The sequence below is a fragment of the Equus przewalskii genome, chromosome 30 (assembly GCF_037783145.1).
Source record: "Equus przewalskii isolate Varuska chromosome 30, EquPr2, whole genome shotgun sequence".
NCBI lineage: Eukaryota > Metazoa > Chordata > Mammalia > Perissodactyla > Equidae > Equus > Equus przewalskii.
The window spans coordinates 31,600,331-31,624,926 of record NC_091860.1 but is presented as its reverse complement, the minus strand read 5'-3'; the positions used below and the strand labels follow the sequence as shown (position 1 = coordinate 31,624,926).

The window sequence follows — 24,596 nt, the reverse complement described above, 5'->3', positions numbered from 1 at the left end:
CGGCGGTCCAGGCCGGGGGGAGCAGGCGCCCCGCAGGCCGGGGCTCTCCCTGCGGCCGTCAGGCCTTCCCGGGCCGGGGCCGGTGGAGACGCCGTCCGGGGTCGCAGTCGGGGTCAGGGCCGGGCCAGCAGAGACGCGTCTCCTCGCAGACGAGCGCCCCGCCGCGCTCCGTATTTAACCGGACTTGCGCGCGTTTCCAAGTGCAGAGGCGGCGGCGGCCGCGCACGCGCAGAAGCGACGCGCCGTCCGGGAGCTCCGCCCGCGCTTGACCCCGCGGCCGCGCGCGCCAACGCCGGCCACGAACCCCGGGCCCCCAAGGCCCACGGGCCTCCAGAGTTCCTGCAGCCGCTGAGCCGGACCGGGCGGGGCAGCACAGACCCCGGGCCGGCCCGCCGGGACCCCCGTCCGCGGCAGGAAGTGAGCTCCGCGCCGCTCCGCCCCGCGCGCCCCCAGCCGGCCGCCGCCCTCGCCCGAGCCGCGGGACCTCCGGGCCGCCCGGGGGCGCCGTGCGGGCTGAGGCAGAGCGCCGGGCACACGGGGAGCGCTCGGAAGTGACGCGCATCCGGCGGAAGGCCCGCCCGCCCGCGCGACGGTCCTCGTGTCAGACCGGCGGCATGGCGCACTACAACTTCAAGAAGATCACCGTGGTGCCGTCAGCCAAGGTAGGCGGCTCGAGGGGCCTTCCGTCCCCGCCCTTCTCCGCAAGTCGCCGAGGGCCGGGCCCGCAAGGCGGGGCTGGGAGAGGGGTCGCCGCCGCGCCAGCCTCGCCTCCCAGCCCACGTCGCCCGGCTTAGGGGTCCCCTCAAGGAGCGGGGGGGGGGCTCCTTCCTTAGAGATTAGGTCCTTCCTCGGAGATCAGGCTCCTTCCTCAGAGGTTAGGGTCCCTCCTCAGACTTGCACATTAGGATTCTTCCTCAGAAGTCAGGGTCCTTTCTCGGAGGTCATGGTCCTTCCTCAGACGTTAGGGTCCCTCCTCAGAGGTTAGGTCGTTCCTCAGAGATTAGGTTCTTTGTCAGAGATTAGGGTCCTTCTTCAGAGATGAGGGACTTTCCTCTGAGATTAGGTTCCTTCCTCAGAGATCAGGGCCCACGGGGGTTAGGGTCTTTCCTCAGATGTTCAGGGTCACTCCTGAGAGTAGGGGGAGAGTCAGGGAAAACGTTATGAAGTAGGTAGCTGGAGCCTTAAGGGTTCACCGAATCTGCGAGATGGAGCGGAGATAGAGGAGGTCTCGAGGCGTGATCTGCCCCTCCCAGTGCTGACAGTGTTGTAGGCGCCTGGCTTTGTTTCTGTTTGCACTGGGGACTTCCTGCAAAAGTCTCCGTATGTATTTTAGAAGATTATAAACCGTGGGTTTTAGTTTTATCGATTATCTTGTATGCTTTCAAAGTCAAGGATATGCAAATCAAAACTGAAGGATTGTTTCTTTTTCTTTAAAATGTTTTCTGATTTTTGCTTGAGTTATCTGACTGCTTAAGTTCAAAGGTTCTTAGGTATTTAGAAAATAAGATAACCTAGGGCCGCCTGGTGGCGCAGTGGTTAAGGGCCCACATTCCGCTTCAGCGGCCTGGGGTTTGCCAGTTCAGATCCCGGGTGCGGACATGGCACCGCTTGGCAAGCCATGCTGTGGTAGGCATCCCACGTATGAAATAGAGGAGGATGGGCATGGATGTTAGCTCAGGGCCAGTCTTCCTCAGCAAAAAGAGGAGGACTGGCAGCAGATGTTAGCTCAGGGCTAATCTTCATCAAAAAAAAATAAGATAACATCAAGGAAGTTTGGGATAAAATTTAATTCAGCAGCTGTTTGCTAAGTGTTTGTTAAAGGCAAAGACTATAAAAGATGAACAAAGTTGTATATAGAAGGCTAAAGATTTAGTTAGAAGAGTGTTTGTAGTTTAAAATGTGTGTTATTGTTAGATACTAGTCTTAAGAGGGTTTCAGATGAGTGTATGAAAAGTAGACGTTTCTGGTGTAACTGTGTCTTATTTTATTTAATTTCAGGACTTTATTGACCTGACATTGTCGAAGACTCAACGAAAGACTCCGACAGTTATTCATAAACATTACAAAATTCATCGCATTAGACATTTTTACATGAGGAAAGTCAAATTTACTCAACAGAATTACCATGACAGACTCTCACAGATTCTAACCGATTTCCCCAAATTGGATGTAAGTGACTCCAAGGGATAACATGGTTATATAAATATGAGGCTTCAGAAAAATCAGTGTTTAATCAGTTTGGCCTGCTCATCTGACAGATAATGAAGGACACAAAATAATTGACTTGTCGAAGTTTCCTCAGTGAGTTAGTGGCAAAGCTGGGAACAGAACACAGGTTTTTTGATTCCTTAGTGTTCTTCCTTTGCCCCAACTAAACCCCATCTAAGGGGCCCAAAGCTGTCTCCTCAAGCTTTGTTTGTAACCTCTGGGCTTGCAGGGGTCAACACAAGCTGTTTAAAAGCTGAGGACTGAATCCGGAAGTCTAGGGTTCTGGTGGCTCACTGGCTTGTCTCGGCTTCCTCTCCTCCCTCTTTTCCAAGGCTCCTGTTCTTGTGGGCTCACACTGGGTCAGTGGCCTGAGGTCCGCCACTGTTGTGATCTTGCTGCTTCATCAGCTGATGATGATCAGTTCAGCACTGACTGCTTTCTTCATTGCCAAGAGGAAGTCGAGTGGGGAGCTGTGACTTACATGTTAAGCCAAATAAGTTGAATTCTTCACTCTGCTGCATAGTGCAGTTGGCCTATTTCTTTAGCTATAGAGAGCAAGAGCAGACACTGCTTAGGAAGTCCCTGTGGGGGTCACACGGTTGCAGGGTTATTTGAGGTGATGAAAGATGTGGGGTCAGGAGGCCAGTGTAAGAGCCTAAATTTGCCACTGCCCAGAAATAGTCTCTGAAGGTAGGTTAAGGCAGAGAGAAGAGGTTGGTTTATGTGACCAGAATTTCTTTTGCATTGAAAAAGGTAATGATGGCTGTTAAAAAAATACCGAAGTGTTTAAAATAAAAAGTAAATTCTGCTAGCAGACAGGCACTTATATGCATCTCTAGGACTTGGGTGCTTGATAGGTGCATGTTGAATGAGTGAATAATTTTTGGCGATAGGGCAGGTGTTATAGAAAGTACCTGGGGATGAAAAAAGATGTAAGAATGAGATTATTCTAAACTGATTTGGTGTTAGGAAGCACCTGATTTGAGCAAACAGAAAATACCTTGATCTTCTTAGTACCAGGTTTTTGTGGTTCTTTGTAAGAAATTTTACCTTTTTCATCCTTGGTATCTTTTTTATTATTACATTAGAGGTTTAAATTTATAAACATTCTGTTCCTGGTTTTTAGTTAGAGTGAGTAGTCTGAGGACAATTTTAGAGGAGAGAGTTAGAGTATGTTACCATTCATCAAATGGTTTTCATGTCTCAAGTACTCTTCTAGGTGCTAGGAATACAACGGTAATTTTAAAGAAAGGTCGCTATCCTTGTCTAGTAAACATGAAAATACAGAGTGTGTCAGATGAGAAAGGAAAGTAGGGAGTGCCTGAGCAGGGAGTTTGTAGCAGAGACTTGAAGGAAGTGAGATCATGAGCCGTGCAGCTATGTGGGAAAAGTGTACTGTAGGCACAGGAACAGCAAGTGCAAAGGCCATGAGGTCTACAATCTGATGTCTCTGAAGAGCAGGAAGACCGGGCAGGATGTGTGAGAGGGAGGGCACTAGAAGATGGATCAAAGAAGTAGTGGCTGGAGCAAGGCGACTTGTGTAGGACTTAAATTCTGTTCCTGAGGGAGCAGTCGGAGTTGAGCATGGGACATGCTGTGCTTTGACTTAGCTTTAGAGGATGACTGGCCCATGTGGGAAGAGACCGTTCAGAGGGGAACGCAGCAACTTAGATGACTAGTGGTGGTGAAGGAGTAAAGTGGCTGGCTTCAGGGTATCCTTTGAAAGAGGAGCTAATGGATTTGCTCATAAGACAGGTGTGGGCTTTAGCACCTTGGGCAGTGGTATTGCTATTCACCGAGACACGGAAGGGGAGCAGATTTGAGGACAGGGAGAGCAGTTTGTACATGTTGATCATGAGATGTGGGTAAGATGTCAAAGTAGAAGTGCCGAGCAGTCTGAGGCTCATGAGCAGTCTGGCCTGGAGATGTAAAAATGGGACCTGTGAAAATGTAGACATATTCGGAGCTCCATGAGACCACGTAGGAAATGAGTGTGGAAAGAAATGTGCTCCAGAAACTCGAGTTGAACATTGGGGTGGGAGCACAAGTCAGCAAGGGAGTTTGAGGAGTGGCCACAGTGGGTCCCGAGGCCGTTGAATAAAATGTATCAAGAAGGATGAGTGGCCAGCTGCCTAATGCTGCAAAGAGGTCTAGTAAATAAACGAGGATTGGAAGGTGACTGGTGATCTGATGAGCTGTTTTGATGGATTAGAGACAGTCCTGACTCGATTGGGTTTATGAAGAGTAGGAGGAAAGAAAAGACAGTATTTCTCTTCGTGTCATTTACCAAAAAAAAGAAGCCGAGAAATGGAAGGATTGTGGGTTCAAGGGAGTTTTAAAACTTTTAGAGAATTTTCCTGGGAAATAACAGTATGTTTGCAAGCTGATGGGAATGGCCAGGTAGAGAAGGGAGAATTTCTGGAGCTCAGTTCTTGAGAAGTAAGGGGATGGGTCTAATGTAGAAATGGAGATCTGGCTTTGGCCAGGTCCAAGGACAGTAGTGGGGATCAAGGAAGCTTTCTTGGGCATGGGTCAGGTGCATGTGTGGGCAGAAGTAACTGCTGCGCCTGCTTCCCTGCTTTCTGCTGCTTTTTTCTCAGAAAACTACAGTCAGTCATTAGCCAGGAGAGAGGACTGGGGAGAAGATGCTAGGGGTGTGAGGGAAGAGGAAAAGGTGTGACATACTTCCCTAGAAAATAACTCTTCAAGTATTATTTACTTGGAGGGATGAGAAACTATTGTATCAAAATGACTGTTGTTTTTCTTGTTATAGGATATCCATCCATTTTATGCTGATTTGATGAACATTCTCTATGACAAAGATCATTACAAATTGGCTCTTGGACAAGTAAACATTGCCAAAAATTTAGTGGACAAGTAAGGTATCTTCTTAAGGTAGTATCTTTTAAATTATTGTCAAAAGTGAAAAAATTCTTAGATATTTCTATTTATTTCTTTAAGTGTTGCTAAAGATTATGTGCGGCTTATGAAATATGGTGATTCTCTCTACCGCTGCAAGCAGCTGAAGCGTGCTGCCCTTGGGCGAATGTGTACAATTATCAAGAGACAGAAGCAGAGTTTGGAATATTTGGAACAAGGTACTCGTTATGCATAAGCAAAAATGGTTTTTAGTGTATTTGATTAAGCTACTTGATCTTTGTTGAGAACTTATTTTTGAAATACTTGTTTATGTCTTATTTTAGAGATGACAGGGTCAAATTATTTTTCCCAGACTAGCCTATAAGAAATTCTACCAGGCTAGTTATTAAAAAAGCAGCTAGCACTTATAATGCTTATAAATTAATAGCACTGTTAGGAAATTTTTTTATCATATTTAGTAAGTAAGGCATATACATTATCAATCACAGGACAATACCAAAAAAATATAAAACTGACTCATAGCTTTACCTATTATTGACACTAGTTTTTTCTTAAATGCTTTTCTGTGTAATATGTGTTTGCATTAAACTGCTACTCCAGTTTTGCCACCTGATAGTTTTGCTTAATAGGACAATTTCTGAATTAATGTAGTAGGATTTTTATTGAAACAGATATTTGCCTTTTTACATGCTTGTATTTTTACACTACAATTTTTTTTTTTTTTTGAGGAAGATTAGCCCTGAGCTAACTGCTGCCAATCCTCCTCTTTCTGCTGAGGAAGACTGGCCCTGAGCTAAAATCCGTGCCCATCTTCCTCTACTTTATATGTGGGACTCCTACCACAACATGGCTTGCCAAGTGGTGCCATGTCTGCACCCAGGATCCGAACCGGCGAACCCTGGGCTGCCAAAGCAGAACGTGCGCACTTAACTGCTGAGCCACCGGGCAGGCCCTACATTACAATTTTTTTTAATTCAGTTGGTTTTGTTCCCTCTCACTGTGCATCTGACAAATAATTTGTGACAAGATTGTAGTACTTGACTTCTTTGACAGTGCTTCAGCTGATCTGTGTGATGCTCAGGGTAGCCAAGTAGTGTCACTGGAGCTGTGTGCCTTGTAGACGAGGCACCTGAGGATTGGTCATTACGTGGAAATAGCCCACTGCCTAGCCAGGAAGTGATGATGCGCATGCCCCCTTCAAAAATGCTTTTCCAAACATCATCTCACTTAGTAAGAATCATTTGGGCACTTCTTAGACAAGTTTTTGCCCCCACCTTTGACCTGTTGGATGGGATACCAAGTTGGTAGGGCCTAGGAATAGGATTCTTGGTACAGCCAGATTTGGGAAATACTGTTTGGTACCATGCTGCATCTGCAACTACTACTTTTTTCTTTCATTTGTATTTTCTCTGTCACTTATGTTATAAATGTTGGAGTGAGGTTAACATAACCATGGGCCTGGAGTATAAGTCAAGCAGATCTTAAACTTTTGAGTTTCTTAATTTTTCTTATGAATAATCAAACACATTTAATTTAAACTTCTCATAGTGCGTCAGCATTTGTCCCGTCTGCCAACTATTGACCCGAATACAAGGACCTTGCTTCTGTGTGGGTACCCGAATGTTGGCAAGTCCAGCTTCATCAATAAGGTTGGTCTGTCTCTGATGATAACATAGTGACCGAGGACCTGAGGCCAAAGCACTGCCATGTCGTGATCTTGGGTGGAGGACAACTGCCCTAGGCTTAAAACGCCGTTTCCATGAAGGGAAAATTGGCTCTGTCTGAACCTAGATTTATATTGCTCTTACAGAAACCATTTTATTTTTGATTGTTGTAAGTGTCCTACAGATTTGTAAGGGATTTGAGACATTTAAGTACATTTTTATTGACACATGGAGAGCTTCTCACAGGATATGTTGTCTCCGCATATTTTGGTAATGGTAGTGTCATGGGAGATACTGTTGACTATAGCAGCTTGCACTTGCTGAATTGGACTTCCTAGTCTTTGAAGGTATTTTTTGGGTGAATGTCACTTTGGTTGCTGTATCAACTTTCACATAAGCTATTTCGTCCAGGTAACAGTAAATGACTGCGTCTTCTTTACTGGCTAAGTTTATTAATTGGGGCTCAGAGGTATTATGTAAGTAACTTGGTGCTTCAGAACAATTTAGCTGAACTTGAGGGACCTGAAGAGAGTAGAAACACTGTTTAAAATGTTAGTTTGCAGCCAGCAACAAAACAAAAGATACCAAAAAACAATTTTTATGTGTGTTGTGGATACTTGCTGCCAAAACCACTTTGACTTTTAAGCAGATCTGTAGGTTTTTATTTAGTCCAAAAATTGCCATGACGTGGTGATAAGCCAAAGTTCTGCAATGACCTAGCTAATGTCTCAAACACTTGTAAGCCTGTGCTGTGGGGTGTCAGCCACTTAAGTAATTAAAATTAAACAGTAAAAAAATTCAGTTCCTCAGTTGCACTGAGCATGTTTCAAGAGTTCATGAGGACACGTGGCTAGCAGGCCCTGTATTGGACAGTCCAGATGTAGAATGTTTCCATTGTCACAGAAAGTTCTGTTGGGCATTGCTGGGTCTGGGGAGGATGAGAGGAGAAGCTGATGGATGTCTTCTAAATACTGGGCCTTGCCTCATAATCCCTGATGTAGACCCTTCCTTCACGGGCCCAGTGGTATGAGGAAATGGAGCCTGTCCATCTGTCAAAGTGTGGTAGCTCCTGTCCACAGCAGTTTAATCATGTGAGGGCTCTCTCTTTTATTTTTCCTGCCAAAAAAATTAGTCTTGATACCATGTAGGTGCCACATGTACATTATTTAAGAGCAAACAAGCTGTAGAACTTCTGTGATTGTGGGAGTTTTGTTTTGTTTTAGGTGACGAGAGCAGATGTGGATGTCCAACCTTATGCATTCACAACCAAGTCTCTGTTTGTCGGGCACATGGATTATAAGTATCTGCGTTGGCAGGTGAGAGTTCTTTAAACAGATGTCTTGGTGGTTTTGTTAATGGAGTTTGATTTTCATGAGAAGACTGAGGAGGTAGGATAGATTCTCAGGGTTGCCAGGAACATCCCCATGGAGAAAACTCATTTGAGCTTTAAGGTTGCATGAGGGCAGTCCTTGTTTCTCTGATAGAATTCAGGGGAAGTATCCAGCTACCAGTATGCCTTTCTGTGTTATGTTAACAGTGTAACAATGGTGCTTCTGATGAAATGAAAATCTCCTTGTCATTGTTCTGACTCTGTCATTAGAAATGGCATCTGCCAGCTGTTTGAAAGTGGGAAGCAATCTGTTTCCACAGTTGAGTTGAATTTTATAGACGATGAAATAATTCCTAAACCATGGGAGTGTTTGCCAGTTATTCCAGTTCTATTTTATGATGTCACTAATGAAAAGAGGAGTCATTCTCTCAAGGTCATTGGCTAGTTCTTTAGTGAGCTCTCAGGGTCCCTCCACCATTCCTTTAAATATTGAAAGATTATATACTTTTTCCTCACTGCTTTATTTTAGTAGAGTTGGTTGGGAGACCTACATTTTATTTACCAGTTTTCTCAGGACTTGTTTGGGTATGTGAGTGACCTCTAGGATGTGCTGGACGAGAAGTTTGTGAATGTGGACGCTTTGGAGTAATGAATCTAACAATTAGGTTGTAGATACTCCGGGGATTTTGGACCACCCTCTGGAGGATCGGAACACCATTGAAATGCAGGCCATCACGGCCCTGGCCCACCTGCGTGCTGCAGTTCTGTATGTGATGGATTTGTCTGAGCAGTGTGGGCATGGGCTGAAGGAGCAGCTGGAGCTCTTCCAGAATATCAGACCCCTCTTTATCAACAAGGTAAGTGTGATAACCAGTATTTTCATTTATAACCTGCAGTGTAGAGGTAATAATTTATTTTTTTCCCTTGTTCTAGCCTCTTATAGTTGTGGCAAACAAATGTGATGTAAAGAGGATAGCTGAACTTCCTGAAGACGATCAGGTAAATCATCTTAACATTTTGAATATTTCTTACTTACCAATTCTGAATCTCATCTCAGGCAACAAAAATTTAGGAGGAATGTTAGCAGTGCTAGTCCTGTTTCTTATTTTACAGTTGAGATAACATCCTCTGGTTTAGTTGACATAATGTTATAAAAACCTAGTTAGTGGCGAACTAAAACCGAAATTTCCCGATTCCTACTCTGTTGTAGAGGCTATGGAAACATCCATGCATTCAACAGGTCGGTGCATTTAACCTTTGGAAGATGTGCTTCCTTGGGAAGGGATTGTTCTCTTACATTGGTGCCTTAAAAGAATCAAAGCACTTTAAGGTGTGCTTTGCCTCTTCCAGGCCTCAGGCTACCAGTGCACTGGAGCAGCACTTTGCAGAATAAGTTTTTAGGTAGGAAGGGTTTCATGTGTGTTACTTACATACCTGCCACTTCTGTTCTGTGGTGAAATAAGTTTGGGAATTGAGTGAGTGAATGGAGGAGAAGGAACATGTGCACACTTTGCAGAACCGTGAGTGTGCATTGTCTGCTATAATTTTCCAAGAGGCAAGTAATATTGTTAGCCCTAGTTTTTCAAAATAATTTGACCCTGCAGCCCTCTTTAATAGGCATATTTCAGGATACATGCTTAGAGAAGCATTGCACTAGTACGGTGGTTCTCCTATCATGGTCCCCAGCCAGCAGCGTCAGCATTGCTTTCCCATAGTAATGTGTCATAAATGCAAATTCTTGGGTATACCCCAGGCCTACAAAATCACAAACTGGGGAGGCTCCCAGCAACCTGGATTTGAATGTACTCCCGGGTAGTGGATGCACACTTGAGTTTGAGAACCACTGCACTGGAATAATGAACTCATCTGGCCACATCTCCTAGAGTGTAGTCGTTTACCACATCAAAGGAGACCCTCTTGAGGGAGGGGTGTGCTGCTCTCTTCTCAGTCAGTGTCTCTGTCTTGTTCTATTTAGATGTTTAATACTTGGTAAGAATTCGGTTCCTTGGGGCACTGCAGGGTATTTTTTAAATTACTAATTATATAAATACTGACATCAGAGAATTTGCTTGTCTTTGAAAGGACCTAAATATATATCGAGCAGTCTCAGGTTTCCAGGCTACAAGCATTATAGGGTGGGGAAGAGGGGAAGGCAGGAACACTGGGAAAGCTGAGAGTGGATGTTGTGCCAGATGCTCAGGCTCAGTGGTTAGACATGCTCCAGTCTCTGCTTCACTCCCTGCCAGCTGTGATGGATGAGGTCGCCTTTCAGGAATCAGTGATAGTAACAACTGCATCATTGGGCTGTTTACCAATGACGTTGTCAGGGAGATTTAATGGAATTAGAAAGCAGGTGGGTAGTGGGCGCTGTAACGGTATTGCAGCCTGCCCTCTATTTATCCATGCTTCTAACTTCATTAGAGCAGCATCATAAGTTATTGCCTCATAATGCACGTGGTGGATGCTGTCACCATAAGCTCATGCAGATGTAGTGTCTTATGCAGGGTCATGTGCTAGTCATTGGTGGGATTGGCTCTCAGACCCTGGTATTCTCCAAGACCATTGATCTTTCCAGTGGAGGAGGGAGTCCTAAGTGGTAAGTTGGACCGTGTAGTAAGGAAGTAGATCTTGTTCATGAGAAGCTTAACTACCATGGGTGTGGTCACCTGCGTCTGAACCTGGCCGCATCTTCAGTGAGGTATCAACATGGCATTGGTGGAGGGACACACAATTGAAGTCCCTTCTCTTAGAGTCTTAGTGATTTATATGTAGCTAGATTCATAAACATTTTTGTGTTTTCTAAGGAATTCTCTTAGCCTGGGGAGGCCAAATATTTTATTAAAAATAGCGTTGAAAACATTCTGGGAAAAAATCCGTTTATTGATCTTGTCAAGTTTCTTTTTGGAAGGTGAAGTCTCACAGAATGTTCCAGAGAGCCTCTAGTTTGCCTGCTATAGTCTGGTTTAATCCTCCCAGTAATTTATATTTTCCTAATTAGAGAAGAATATATGGGAAGATCAGATAACTGTTTAGGAGAGATGTCTGTTCTTCAGAAGTTCAAAAACAAACCACAGATGTTGTGCTCGTTAGCATTTATAACACCCAGTTGAGGAACAGTAAGATTTGTTCGTGGGGAACTAGAAATAATGCATCTCTCATTTTTCCTTTGTATTCCTAGAAAATATTTATAGATTTGCAGGCTGAAGGATTTCCTGTGGTGGAGACCAGCACCCTCACGGAGGAGGGAGTTATTAAAGTGAAAACAGAGGTCAGTGCTTCCTTACAAGCAGGTGTTGACCTCTTTATTGTCTTTCTCTTGTTTCAGAAAAGTCAGTTGGCGGGGGAAATGTTTTCTTTCTAGGTGGTATTGACCCTGAGCACTGGTAGTAGTATAACTAGGCGAGAGAAATGAGTGTAAGTGCCCTCACTTAACCCGAGGTCCCCAACTGCCCAGGTGAATATAGGGATTTGAAGAGATACTTAGATTCACACTATAGGTAATTATAACTTAGGTCACTGTCTGCTGTGTCTTTTGACCTGCCAGTATTTCCATGGGTGCTGTCATGAAAACATGGAGTTTTTGTGGAACCTGTTTAAAACCAGAAGGCAATAAAATAGTGTGAAAAGCAAGAACAGCCTAAGGAGGCATTGCCTGTTGGATTTCACATGTGATTCTAATTACCTTTCCTTCATTGCTATTTTTACCTGAAATAGAAAGGGCAGCTCTGATACTGTTGGTTTTTCTCAGGGCTCAGTTACTCCAGGCAGAGTCCTGAGATGGGACGTGAATCTAGTTCGGGATACTACTTAGCTAGCGTGAGGGTCACCACTGGTGGGATACAGGCCCCAAATGGGAGGTGGGAGCATTTGGGGCAAGCTTTGTGGCAGCACTGCCTTAGGGTTCTGCCTCCGATGGGGCCTGGCCTGGAAAGGGAGAAAGATGCCTTCTCCCTCCTGGAAGTATGGTCTGCCCCAGAGTAGTTACATGGACCTCAGGGTAGTCCTAAGGACTTAGCCACCAGATGTCACTACTGAGGAACATTGCACAGCATGCTCTAAACCTTTGGGACATAATCTGCTGGTTAACAGGGCGCTGGTTCCCGGTTCCTCCTGGGAAGATGTGACAGGAGGCTGCCACAGGATACCTTGTGACTCGGTGCCTTGTTTTCTCACCTTCTTAGGCTTGTGACAGGCTTTTGGCTCATCGAGTTGAAACCAAAATGAAAGGAAATAAAGTGAATGAGGTGCTGAACAAATTGCATTTAGCTATACCAAACAAAAGAGATGATAAGGTAAGGTTGCCTTTCCAGAGAGCCTTTGAGATAAGATAGTGTTACTGATACGGTCAGTGGACAGCACCACATGCCTTTGTCCAGGAGTCGCAGATCCAAATGGATTTCATGAGTGGTCTTTAGTTTCTTTCTCAGAATGAAATGTATGACATGTATATCATAAAGAATTGAAAAGTTAAAAAAAAAAGTCTAAAATGCCAAGTTAAAACCACCTTCTCGCTCCACCTGAGGCAGTTACTGTTAACTCTGTCTTGTTTGTCCTTCCAGAAATATTTTTGGCATATAAGCATAATTTTTTTTAAAATTAACAGAACTGTATTAGGTTCTTTTAAAATTTTCGTTTTCTTGCCATTACAAACAGAGCTCAGGAGCACATCTTTATACATACGTGTTTGTTTTTAACTGCAAATATGTCTGTGGAGTAAATTTTAAGGTATGGCATTGAAAATCACATTGTCCTCAAAAAATGCCTTACTAGTTTATTCTCCACTGTGAACAGTTGGAGAATGCACATTTCTCTGCATCATTAATGGGTGTTAGCTTCTGTCAGTCTAATAGATTGAAATGGTTAAAGATGGTTTTACTGTGACGTATTTCTTTCTTTCTTTTTCTAAAGATCGGCATCAGAGCTAACATCTGTTGCCAATCTTTTTTTGTTTTTTGCTTCTTCTCCCCAAAGTCCCCCAGTAGATAGTTAGATATTCTAGTTGTGAGTGCCTGTGGTTGTGCTGTGTTGGACACCGCCTCAGTATGGCTTGATGAGCGGTGCCCTGTCCGTCCCTAGGATCTGAACCAGCAAAACCCTGGGCCGCTGAAGTGGAGCTTGTGAACTTAACCACTCCACCACGGGGCTGGCCCCTGTGATGTATTTCTTTAATGATTAGTGCAGTTGAGCATTTTTAAGGTGCTTGTTGGTCTTTTCGGTTCTTTTGGTCATTTGGTTTTTACTCATTGATTTGTAATTTTTATAGTAAGGAAATCAGACTCTTGTATGTTCTATAAATATTCTTTTCTTTTTGATTTGGGGGATTTTTTTACCTCAAAGGAATCACATGTTTTTAAACTATTAGCATATATATTAATATTTTCTTTGTGTCTGCTGAGTTTTGTGTCATGTATAGAAAGGCCTACTGTCCATTCCAAAAATACTCTTTAAGAATTATTTTTTCTTCTATATTTTGATGGTTTAGTTTTTTAAAAATTTTGCCTATTTTGAATGGAACTCTTCACTCAGTCTTGAGTTTATTTTGTTCTTAGAAAGCAAGCAGAGATAGTTACCCAGCTCTGTTTTCAACTGGCTAGTCATTCGTCTCACAACTAATGATTGGATAATGTGTTTTCCATTGAATTTCTCATATGTACTTGGATTATGTCTAAATTTCTCATTCATCTGCTTTATTTCTCCTGATCACTTTCCTTGTGCATAATTTTTCTTGAAAATCTTGATGTTTATTTTTTTTGTAAATTAACTTTAAAATTGGCTTGTGAAGCCCTCCTGGCTTCCTTGCCCAAACTGGCCCTGCGTCCTGTTCTCTCCCCTTGATCATCTGTTGATTTTTAATTAGTCTGAGTACGGTTTTGCATTTTCCTTGCAGATGGAGAATTTGCTCCTACTTTTTCATTTTTGTGTTTCTTTCGCATTTAACAAGGCGTTTCACATAAATATTTCTAATAATATCTTCTCAGGAGAGGCCCCCTTTCATCCCAGAAGGAGTGGTGGCACGCAAAAAGAGAATGGAAATTGGGGAGCCGAAGAGGAAAAGGGTAAGTTGCTATAGGTTTCCTTTTAGAGAGGGTCAGAAAGGCAGTGCATGCAGGAGGGGTGGAGACTTAGAGCATGAACATGCTGAGAGCACCTGGTGCCCGTGCTCTCAGGCTCTGAGAACATGGCCGTGAAATCTGATGAAGGTCCCTACCCTCGCGGATGGGAGATGGCAGTGAGTAAAGTATATACGTAACAGATAGGGTCCACTGGATGGTCCAGGCAGCTTTCCTGCCAGGTAAAGGAGCTGAGCCTCGCAGGTGTTGAAAGCATTGGCTCTTAGATTGGAGAAGAGACGATTCACAGGGACAAGGAGGGAGCTCAGCATTTCTGGAACTGAAAGGTCAAATAGAGCTAATTTTAACTGTTTTGTTTTTTCATTGCAGGAACGAGATATTGAACTAGAAATGGGAGATGATTATATTTTGGATCTTCAAAGTAAGGGCTAGAATGTAATCGTTATTTTATTTTATTTTATTTGAAGAAGATTAGCCCTGAGCTAACATCTGCCTCCAATCCTCCTTTTGCTGAGGAAGACTGGCCCTGAGCTAACATCCGTGCCCATCTTCCTCCACTTTATGTGTGGGATGCCTGCCACAACATGGCTTGCCAAGCGGTGCCAGGTCTGCACCCGAGATCCGAACTGGTGAACCCCAGAATGCCACAGCAGAATGTGCGCACTTAACCGCTGTGCCACTGGGCCGGCCCCTGTTATTTTAAAATGCTAATTGCTTGTAAAGTGTTTAAGAAAACTGTGAAAGGACTTTAATGAATGAAAGTCTTCCAGCGTTTTGTTTAATTTCTTAAAGATGAAGGGTTGCATACTGACAGGGCTCTGTGAGATTTCTTCCAGGTAGTTTTCTGTCATTTTAGGATACCGGGATTTTTTTTGTAGCTAACTATAAATAACTTTTTTTTTAACTTTAGAGTACTGGGATATAATGAATTCATCTGAAAAGTATGATAAGATACCCGAGATCTGGGAAGGCCATAATATAGCTGATTATATTGATCCTGACATCATGCAGGTTTGTGTCACTCGTTAAATTATGTTATTTTGTTAGTCCTTTTTAATGCAACTACTGGAAGGTATGAGCATAACCTTGGGTTCACCTCTGTCTGTTCCCCTCGCTCCTTCTACCCCCACCAAGCCTCCCGGCCCTGATCATGACCGCCTGCTCCTGCCAGGTGTCCTGAGACTCCAGGATTCTGCCAAGTAGGCTGCCATGGGCGCAGCACCATTAATCCTCTTCCCCCCAGCTGGCATTCTTCCATCCGGGCCCCTTCCAGACTCCTCAAACCTGCTGGTACTTCCTTCTGCCAGTCTTAGCAGATGGCGCCCCTTTGGAAAGAAAATAGAGTTGTAGGGTGTGAATTTCCTGATCTCTCACTCTGTCCTTTCCCCCATGGGGCCTTCTCACCACAGAGGTTTAGCCCTGGGTGCAGGCTCAGCTTGCTCTCTGACCTGGCCCACTCTGTCTTCTCTGGAGTTTTCTCCATCACCGATGTCTTCCTCCTGTTCACTCCTCTCTCCATTTGCTGTTTCTTAGCATGTGAGTGTCCACAGGTTTGTCTCATCTTTTCTGAAAAGCAAAAACTTTCTTAAACCCTGTGTCCTCTTTTAGTTGCTGTTCTTTCTCTCCTCACTCAAGCTTTTTAAAAAGATACTTTGTGAAATATTTGCAGTGTACGTTTCAGTACTTTCCGATCCTCAATTCCCAAATGCTGTCCTGAATTTACATTTCAGTCTGGTTGTCGACATCTGTGCAAGCTCTTCATACCCAACATTTCGGACTCATTTCTGCTCCAGAAGCTAACCTGGTTGATAGCATCATGATTTATCTGGGTATCCAAGGAGTAAACTTAATGTACGCCTCTTTCAGTCTTCTCTTCCTGTTTGCTCCGCTTCTGAAATAGTCCTTATTCTGGCGTCTTACTTCACCTCACTGCCTTTGCTTTCATTGGTCTTCTTGCTTTTCATTCTGTTGTCCACACTCCCATGTGTGAGAAATCTCCTTCAAATGTTATTCTCCATTAAATTCTTGGGTACGCCTCTTGCTTTCTCTCTTGTTGTGTAGTGTCCAGTTTCCTTAGTCTCGGTTCAGCGTAGCCTGTGATTGGCCTGGCCTGTCCTCTTCCCGGCCTCCCCCACTCTGCACTTGTTACATAATTATTGATATGGGCACATTGGACTGTCAGATTTCTGTAAAGGTTTATTTGTTAGGTGGTGATATACATACACATATTTTTTTTGTTTTTGTAATTGTAAAGGCAGTGAGGTGGTATCTTGGGATGGCAGGATGGATAAATGGGCTGTTGTCGTGTAACGCCAGTTCACAATGATGTTGTAAGTTTTTCAAGAAATGAGGTTCTTCGTATATCTGCTGGGAGTGGTGGGGAATGAGGGAGGTGACGTCCGCACGGTTTTAATCTTGGTATTTGGAGTAATTGTTTTTAAATGAGAAAAAGAAATGACACAAAAGAGTTAACAATATGCTGTCAGCTTAGCGTTCCTGCCGTCTTCATTTTCTTCACAGAATCTGTTTGCTGGGAGGTAAGCCCTGGCATGTAAGACGAGGCCCACCTGAGACAACCCTGGCATTCACTGCATCCTGAAAGGCTTAGTGGAAACCTTGTTCCCATATAAGCGTTGCTATGCTGGTGTATCAGTTTTTCATTATTGCTTTTGTTTAATTACAACTCTTTTTAAAGAAATTGGAAGAGTTGGAAAAAGAGGAAGAGCTAAGGACAGCTGCTGGAGAGTACGACAGTGAATCTGAAAGTGAAGATGAAGAAATGTTGGAAATCCGACAGCTGGCAAGACAAATTAGAGAAAAAAAGAAGTTGAAAATTTTGCAATCCAAAGAGAAGAATACACAGGGACCCAGAATGCCTCGAACTGCAAAGAAGGCAAGTTTTATGTCTCTTCAAAGAGGCATGACCTGTTTCTTTGCTGATTGGATTCTTGTATAGTCATTGCTAAATACAGCATTTCAACTCTTGTGTGTCCGTAAGATTGTTTATACTTTTTGTTTTTGAGGAAGATTAACCCTGAGCTAACATCCACTGCCAGTCCTCCTCTTTTTGCTGAGGAAGATTGGCCCTGAGCTAACATCTGTGCCCATCTTCCTCTACTTTACATGCGGTATGCCTGCCACAGTATGGCTTGCCAAGCGGTGCATAGGTCTGCCCCTGGGATCAGAATCAGCAAACCCTGGGCCACCAAAGCAGAACATGCGAACTTAACCACTGTGCCGGCCCCTGTTCGTACTTTGTTTTCTTGGTATATATTAATTTTTGAGCTTGCTTGATTATTCTGATTATTATACCCTTTCTTGGTGACTTTGAAGTTCAGCACTATTAGATTCAAGTACTTTGCAGTTGTACAAATTAATTTCCTAATTCATGATATGTAGAAGTAAAGCCATCAATTCACATGTTCTTGTTTTATAATTTCTTTATTAGTCAGGACTCATCTTTTGCAATTTACAGAAACCTCACCCAATCTAACTTAAATCCAAAGGCAACTTATTGACTCCTATGACTGGTTAGGGTGGGGAGAATTGCACTTTAGGCACGAATGGATCAAATGATGTCAAGATTCTTTCCACTTCCCAGCTCTGTTTTCATTAGGTGTCTTTCTCTCCTGCTGCACGCTCTTGTCAGGGTGGCAGGTAAGGCTAGGTCCTGTGGGTGCCCCAAACCACAGGACATGGCAAAAATGGAAGGGCAGCTCCCTGAAGAAAGAGGGAGGGCAAAGTGTAATGAGAGAGGAAGAATAATGATGACGTTCCAGATGTTCACGGATTTTCATGGGATTTAATGAGTTGTCCAAAAACATGAACATGAGCCCATTTCATCAAACTAATTTTGCTTAAAACAAATATCCTTTTTAACACCATTTTAGGTTCAGCGGAAGGTCTTGGAGAATGAGATGCGCAGCCTTGGTGTTGACATGGATGATAAAGACAATGTGAGTGTGCAGAGATGGTCTCAGATGCTTACAAAGTTGGATTCAGCTTTCTCTTAAAAACTAGGGTCCTAGAAACCAATAGGATTACAGAGTTGACTAAAAAGGAAAATAGAATTTTAGTATTTCCATTGAGGAGCTTCATTAGCATGAATCTTGATTAGTAGTGGCTAGTTAAGGACTGAAGGATGCACACTGTTTTGTCCATTTCCCTCAGGGACTGGTTCAGGGGCATTTGGCTCAAGGGACTGTGCTCTTGGTGCAGGATGGTATTTCCAAACTTAGTTCTTGTTGTAGATAGACCTTGCATGCTCCATCGTCCTTAATTAAAATTCATCCCTGGGGTTGGGGGAGGTTCCCCTGGGTGTTACTCCAATGTTCTGCTTCAGTTCACCTCAGTTATGAGAGGCAGCCCCAGTGCGTTTTCTTTTTCTTTTGTTTTTTTGCTTCATGTCAGTGTTTTATTATATATCTATTTACATTATCTTCCATTCCAGGTTAATGGAAAATTTGGAATATACTGAAAACTTCTTAGAAAGAAAAAAGATCACTTGTGGTTACAGCACACAAAAATAAGCTAGGTTGACATGTACATTTTTGCATCTACTTTTTATTGTAGTATAAGCATTTTTCATTTTAGTATAATTTTCTCACCTTTTTAATTGAGTAAAAACATTTAGTTTCTTTATTTAGGCTTTTTGGATTGTTTGCAGTTTAAAAATTCATATTCCGTCTCCACAAACAATGTAGGATGATGTGTAAGAAGTATACAAGAAAATAGAAGAATTTGCATAGGGAAAAGTACGAATTGGAATAAAATGTCAAAGAGAACAAAACAGATAAATTTATATTGTTCTATACAATTTTTTTACTTAAACTATGACTTTGATTTTGGTGACTAGTCTTTACACGGTGCTTTCATTAGCTTCAGTTCAGTTACCAAATAAAGATGAGATGTTATTGAGCTTCTCAATGTGAGAGGAACTTAGGCTATAAATACTTCAGAACTATTTTCCTGGGAGCCCAAAGATTAGAAGGCATTTCAGATACCTATTATGAATTCTAATGTTTTTGCTTGATGAATTATGCCAGAGCATAGTATGCATCTTCATATAGAGAACTTTTTCATATTCTGGATTATTTTCTCAAAACAGATCCCCAGAAGTGCAGTTACTAAAAGGGATAACATTGTGTTAAGGTTTTTTTCCAGCAAGCATGGACTAATTTGGGTTTTAATCAGCAATGTATGAGAGTATCTTGCTCACATGGAGTACTATTTTCGAAGATTGGCACCTGAGCTAACATCTGTTGCCAATCTTTTTTTTTCCTCCTTCTTCTTCCCAAAGTCTCCCAGTACGTAGTTATATATTCTAGTTGTAGGTCCTTCTGGTGGTGCTGTGTGGGATGCTGCCTCAGCATGGCTTGATGAACGGTGCTAGGTCCATGCCCAGGATCCAAACCAGTGAAACCCTGGGCCTCCGAAGCAGAGTTCATGAACTTAGCCACTCGGCCACAGGGCCAGCCCCCACATGGAGTACTATTTTAATGTACATATATAGCTTCTGACTTTCAGTTGTTTATTAACTGCTAGGCTCACTGCCTACATGACTTTCATGGTAGTTGTATTATTATTATTTCCCTGTTATTTACATCAGTTTACATAGTTATTTCAGTAACGAGGGTGAACAAGGCACCTATGACCAGTATGAGCAGAGCTGACTTGCCCAGGGACTGACCACAGAGCCTGTCCTTAGCAGTCTGCATGTCTTTGCTTAGCCTCAAGGCTGAACTTTCTCATGGCTATCACTCTGTGTTCATATAGCTAACCCCAAAATGGAGAGGTGAAGGAGAGAGACTCTTTATGTCTAAAACAGAAATTCTGATGCTAATCCAATGATCCTAGGGTAAGGGAAAACATTGTTGAATGGGCAGTTCTATGTAAACTTAGTTAAATGGAGTTAAAATCAGCTTTGTAATATACAGTAGTTGAGTTAAGTGAAAAAGAATGTTTGACCAGTAATTGATGTGAAATTAACCGTATTTTAAAGACCTTTAGCTTATTTTATAATGGTTCTAAAAGCTCCTAACTGTTCTCTTCCCTCATTGGGGTAATTTCACGTTTGTCACTAAGTCTGGAAGCCAGGCTGGGGTACTGAGGCACTGAAGTTTGCTTTTCAGGCCCATTATGCAGTCCAGGCCAGGAGATCTCGGAGTGTTACTAGGAAAAGAAAGCGGGAAGACTCTGTTCCACCCTCTTCTGTAGCCCGGAGTCGCAGTTGCTCTCGAACTCCACGTGATGTCTCTGGTCTTCGGGACGTCAAGGTTAGTCTCTGTAATGTGTCATTAAAAAACAACAGCCTCTGCTTTTAATTACATGAGACTCAGGGCAAAACACCCACACCTTTCATTTGGAGTGGCAGGGACGGCAGATGGGGGATTAGCTGCATTCTGCACCCCAAAAAGTAAGCTTGGGCCAGGGTACAGTGGGTGTCCCTGGATCTTTGCCCTAGGTACAGCATCCATGAGTGGTGTCCTTTCTCAGGAGTGGACAGAAGCATGGCGTCATAAGGCACCAGGCGATCTAGTCTAGGTCCCAGCCATTTGCAGTTGTGATAGGAAATGGACCCTGATCAGAACCTAGAGGCCTGGGAGCTGCAAACCCATGCAGGTAACCAGACCAGAGGGAGTTGTTTTGGCCAGTCTGTTGGGAAAGACATTTTGGATGTACACAGTCTTTTTTGCTGAAGCTTCTTTTTATTTAAAAAACACAAACAGTATTAGTTTCAGCATTTTGAAAGTTTAGACATAGGAGAAATTCTGTATGTAAACTTGCAGCAGTCTTCTTTATAGAAGCCTGTGTTTTCCATTCCTCCATGGCACCTCCGTCTAGAAATCTGGATTTTAATACCAGCATTGCCACTTATCAGTCAGATGTGAGCAGTACAATTTCATGGGCCGGAATCTCAGTTTCTTTCTCTGTCTAAGGGGGAGTTAGATGTATCTAATCTTCCAGATCTAAAATGTGTCTGGTCCTTCTAGGTACAAAACTTCTCTAGATATAATTTTACCCCATCTTTATACACAGATATTGGTTGAATTCCTGCAGATACTGTGGAGAGTCTGAGGGAAAACAGTAGTGAGTGAGACTTACCAGGGCTTCTCCACAGAATAGACCTGGACCACTGAGACAGGTAACAAAGATACATGAGGAAATTTAGTTTTTGGTAGCTAATGTGTTTTATGGTTTCTTCTCCTTTATAGATGGTGAAGAAAGCAAAGACTATGATGAAGAATGCTCAGAAGAAGATGAATCGCTTCGGGAAGAAAGGCGAGGCAGACAGACATGTATTTGATATGAAGCCCAAGCACTTACTCTCTGGAAAGAGGAAAGCTGGTAAAAAGGACAGGAGATAGTGTCTTTGTCAGCTGAAACAGTTTAGCTAGACTGTTGTTTGTTTCTTGTTTTGGTATGGTATGGTTTCATAAAATTGGAGTCATGATCTATAAACTGAAAATAACAATAGCAGTTGTTGCTTTGCTTAGAACTATGGTTAATCCTTAACTATACAGGTGTGGGACATTTTTATCACTGCATATTACATTTTGAGTAGAGAGTGGTTTCTGCATTTAATGGAGTTTTGATTGCTTCAGATTTGCAGAACTGGAAAGATGTATTGATTTGACTATGTGGTTTCTTTTTCTCCCGAAGTCCACCCACTACATAGCTGTATGTTTTAATTGCGGGTCCTTCTAGTTGTGCATTATGTTGTTTTTGATGGAGAAAAATCTTTTCTTCTGCAAGAGGGAACTTTGGTTTACTGCACATGAATAGTCTTTTTTTGCAAAGAAAACTTCTCCACTTGTGGACATGGGCAGAAAGCTGCTATTCCTGTCCTGCAGACACAGGAGCAAATGCAAGTTTATATGTTGGAATGCCAGGGCTAAATTATTTTCTAGTCTTTTTGTACAGAGTACCAATGTAATTCGTCTTCAACTATTTGATCCAAAATAAATTTCTAAAAGAAAATAGTTGTATTTATTTAGGGTTATTTTGTTTTGTTTTGTTGACTTAGTTACAAATTAGTGTTGATTTGGTCAGATAAACAGGTGAAAAAATAAATGACAATTCCTTTTTGTTTTTAAAATCACAATAAGCTCACACCCATTAGGATGGCCACTATCAAAAGAACAGAAAATAGGTGGAGTGATGTCAGCTTCATGGCCGAGTGAGCCCATCTCTTAGTCTCTCCCCACTAACATACAATGAAAAGGACATTCATAAACCAACAGAGGACGTTCACGTAACACAGTAGACGTGTGAGAGATCCACACTGCTCTATATTTGAAGGTGAGGGTGCTGGACCCCCACTGGGAGGTAGTGCAAGGAGATAAAGGAATCTCCTGAGTGGCAGCAATTTAGGGCACAGGACCTTGCACAGCAGCTGGCACACAACCATGCGAGGAGAAGGTGGGGAAAGGTAGCCCTCTGTGGGAATGCTTGTGTTCTTGGACACCTTCCAAGCCATGGAAATGCTCCCCAATGAGGCAGCTAAGCAATCACTGGGGCATCCACACCAAGCCAAGCAGCCCGCTTAGGCAGATAGTGTGGCATGGGGATGTGCGGGATCACGCACTTGAAAGAAAGCTCCCCTTCCTCTAGGTAGACCAGCTCGGCTAGTCAGCCAGAGCAGGGGAACCCTGCCAGAACGCCTGCACATACATATGTAAAGCAGCAGCAGCCAGCAGGCAAACACAGACGGGCCGTCGGCAAAGCTTCCAACAGGCAGGCACATCTGCCAGGGTTTGCAGGTGGCTCAGAAAACACAGCTCCTGCCCTGCCACCCCAGTGTTGGAAGGTAGAATCTGCAAACAGATGCTACCACTATGTGACAGCAAAAGTCCACACCATCAAAAGGCAGGAAGAAGTATATTAAAGCTCCAGAACAGAAGGAAAATGGCAAGTACCCAGAAATCAATCCTCAAGTCACAGAAATTTACAATCTTAAATGACAGAGAATTCAAAATAATTATAAAGAAACTCAACAACTTACAAGAAAACTCAGACAGTTTAGTGATCTCAGGAATAAAAATGAACAGAGGGAATTCTTCACAAAAGAAATTGAAACTAAAAAAACAAATGTTGGAGATGAAAACAATGAATAAGGTAAAGAAAAATCTAGAGTCCTTGAAAAACAGATAGTATGGAGGACAAAATCAGTAATTTAGAGGACAGAAATATATAAATGCTGCAGATGGAGGACTAAAAAGAACTGAAGAAATTCTCTGAGAAATATCCGACTGAGTTAAGAATTGTAACAAGGATTATAAGTATTCCAGAAAGAGAAAAGAGCAGAGAGGTTGTTCAAAGAAATAATAGCTGAGAACTTCTCAAACCTAGAGGAGGCACTGGAATTACATATAAATGAAGCTAATAGAACTCCTAATTACATCAATGTAAAAAGACTTTCTCCAAGGCGTATATTAGTAAAACTGGCAAAAGTCAATGACAAAGAAGAAATATTAAGGATGAAGGCAGAAAAAAATAACCTACAAAGGAACCCCTATCAGGCTTTCAGCAGATTTTCGGCAGAAACCCTACAGGCTAGGAGAGAGTGGAGTGATATATTCAAAATTCTGAAAGACAAAACCTTTCAGCCAAGAATACTCTATTAGCAAAACTACCCATAAGAAACCATCAAAACGCCCTCATCCCTGAAAAACAAAAGAGTTTACAAAGCCTTGAGCAAGGAGATACTGACAGACAAAATCAGAAAACTGTGTCGATCAGAAGAGGTTAGCAAACTATTATAACATTGAAGATGAAGGAAAGGCAGCATCAAAAATAACTATAATCACTTCATTTTAATCACAAACTCACAAGACAAAACGGAGTAAGATGTGACAACAACTTAGATGGCCAAGAGGAAAGGAAGGGAACCTGCTTAGACTAAAGAAATAAGAGGGTATCAGAAAGTGGACTATTTCATCTACTAGATCTTTTATACAAACATCATAGTAACCACTAAACAAAAAATCAGAACAAAGACACAAATAATAAGAAACTCAGAAAACCATCATAGAGAAACACCAAACTGAACTGGCAGTCAGAAATACACAGGATGAGAAACAAGGGAAACAAAGAACAACCAGAAACAAGTGATAAAATGGCAGTATTAAGCCTTCATATATCAATGATCACTCTACATGTAAATGGATTGAATTCTCCAATCAAAAGACCCAGAGTGGCTGGATGGATTAAAAAATAAGACCCAACAATATGCTGCCTCCAGGAAACACATCTCAGGTCTAAAGATAAACACAGGCTCAGAGTGAAGGGATGGAAGATGATACTCCAAGCTAATAGCAAATAAAAGAAAGCAGGTCTTGCTGTACTTATCACACAAAATAGACTTCAAGATAAAGTAGACAATGAGAGATGAGGGGCAGTGTATAATGATAAAAGGGAGATTCCACCAAGAGGACATAACGT

The 24,596-nt window shown here is 42.7% G+C and overlaps 1 protein-coding gene across 1 annotated transcript; it reads left to right on the top strand.

Moving 5' to 3' along the window:
- The first annotated feature begins 529 nt into the window (after positions 1–529).
- On the top strand, positions 530–22,133 carry GTPBP4 (GTP binding protein 4). The gene is made up of 17 exons (XM_008523936.2): positions 530–662; positions 1,999–2,169; positions 4,982–5,085; positions 5,170–5,306; positions 6,637–6,737; positions 7,976–8,068; positions 8,748–8,939; positions 9,016–9,081; positions 11,261–11,350; positions 12,264–12,374; positions 14,061–14,138; positions 14,523–14,574; positions 15,064–15,164; positions 16,849–17,046; positions 18,044–18,109; positions 20,285–20,428; positions 21,368–22,133. The coding sequence occupies exons 1-17, from the start codon at positions 615–617 to the stop codon at positions 21,518–21,520; spliced, it is 1,905 nt and encodes a 634-aa protein (XP_008522158.1). The 5' UTR covers positions 530–614; the 3' UTR covers positions 21,521–22,133.
- The last annotated feature ends 2,463 nt before the right edge of the window (positions 22,134–24,596 follow it).

Excerpts from the sequence above, each read along its gene's own strand:
- GTPBP4 (XM_008523936.2), top strand. The coding sequence starts at position 615 with ATGGCGCACTACAACTTCAAGAAGATCACCGTGGTGCCGTCAGCCAAG. Across the intron at positions 5,307-6,636 it reads TTTGGAATATTTGGAACAAG|TGCGTCAGCATTTGTCCCGT; the intron begins GTACTCGTTATG and ends AACTTCTCATAG. Across the intron at positions 14,575-15,063 it reads TTATATTTTGGATCTTCAAA|AGTACTGGGATATAATGAAT; the intron begins GTAAGGGCTAGA and ends TTTTAACTTTAG.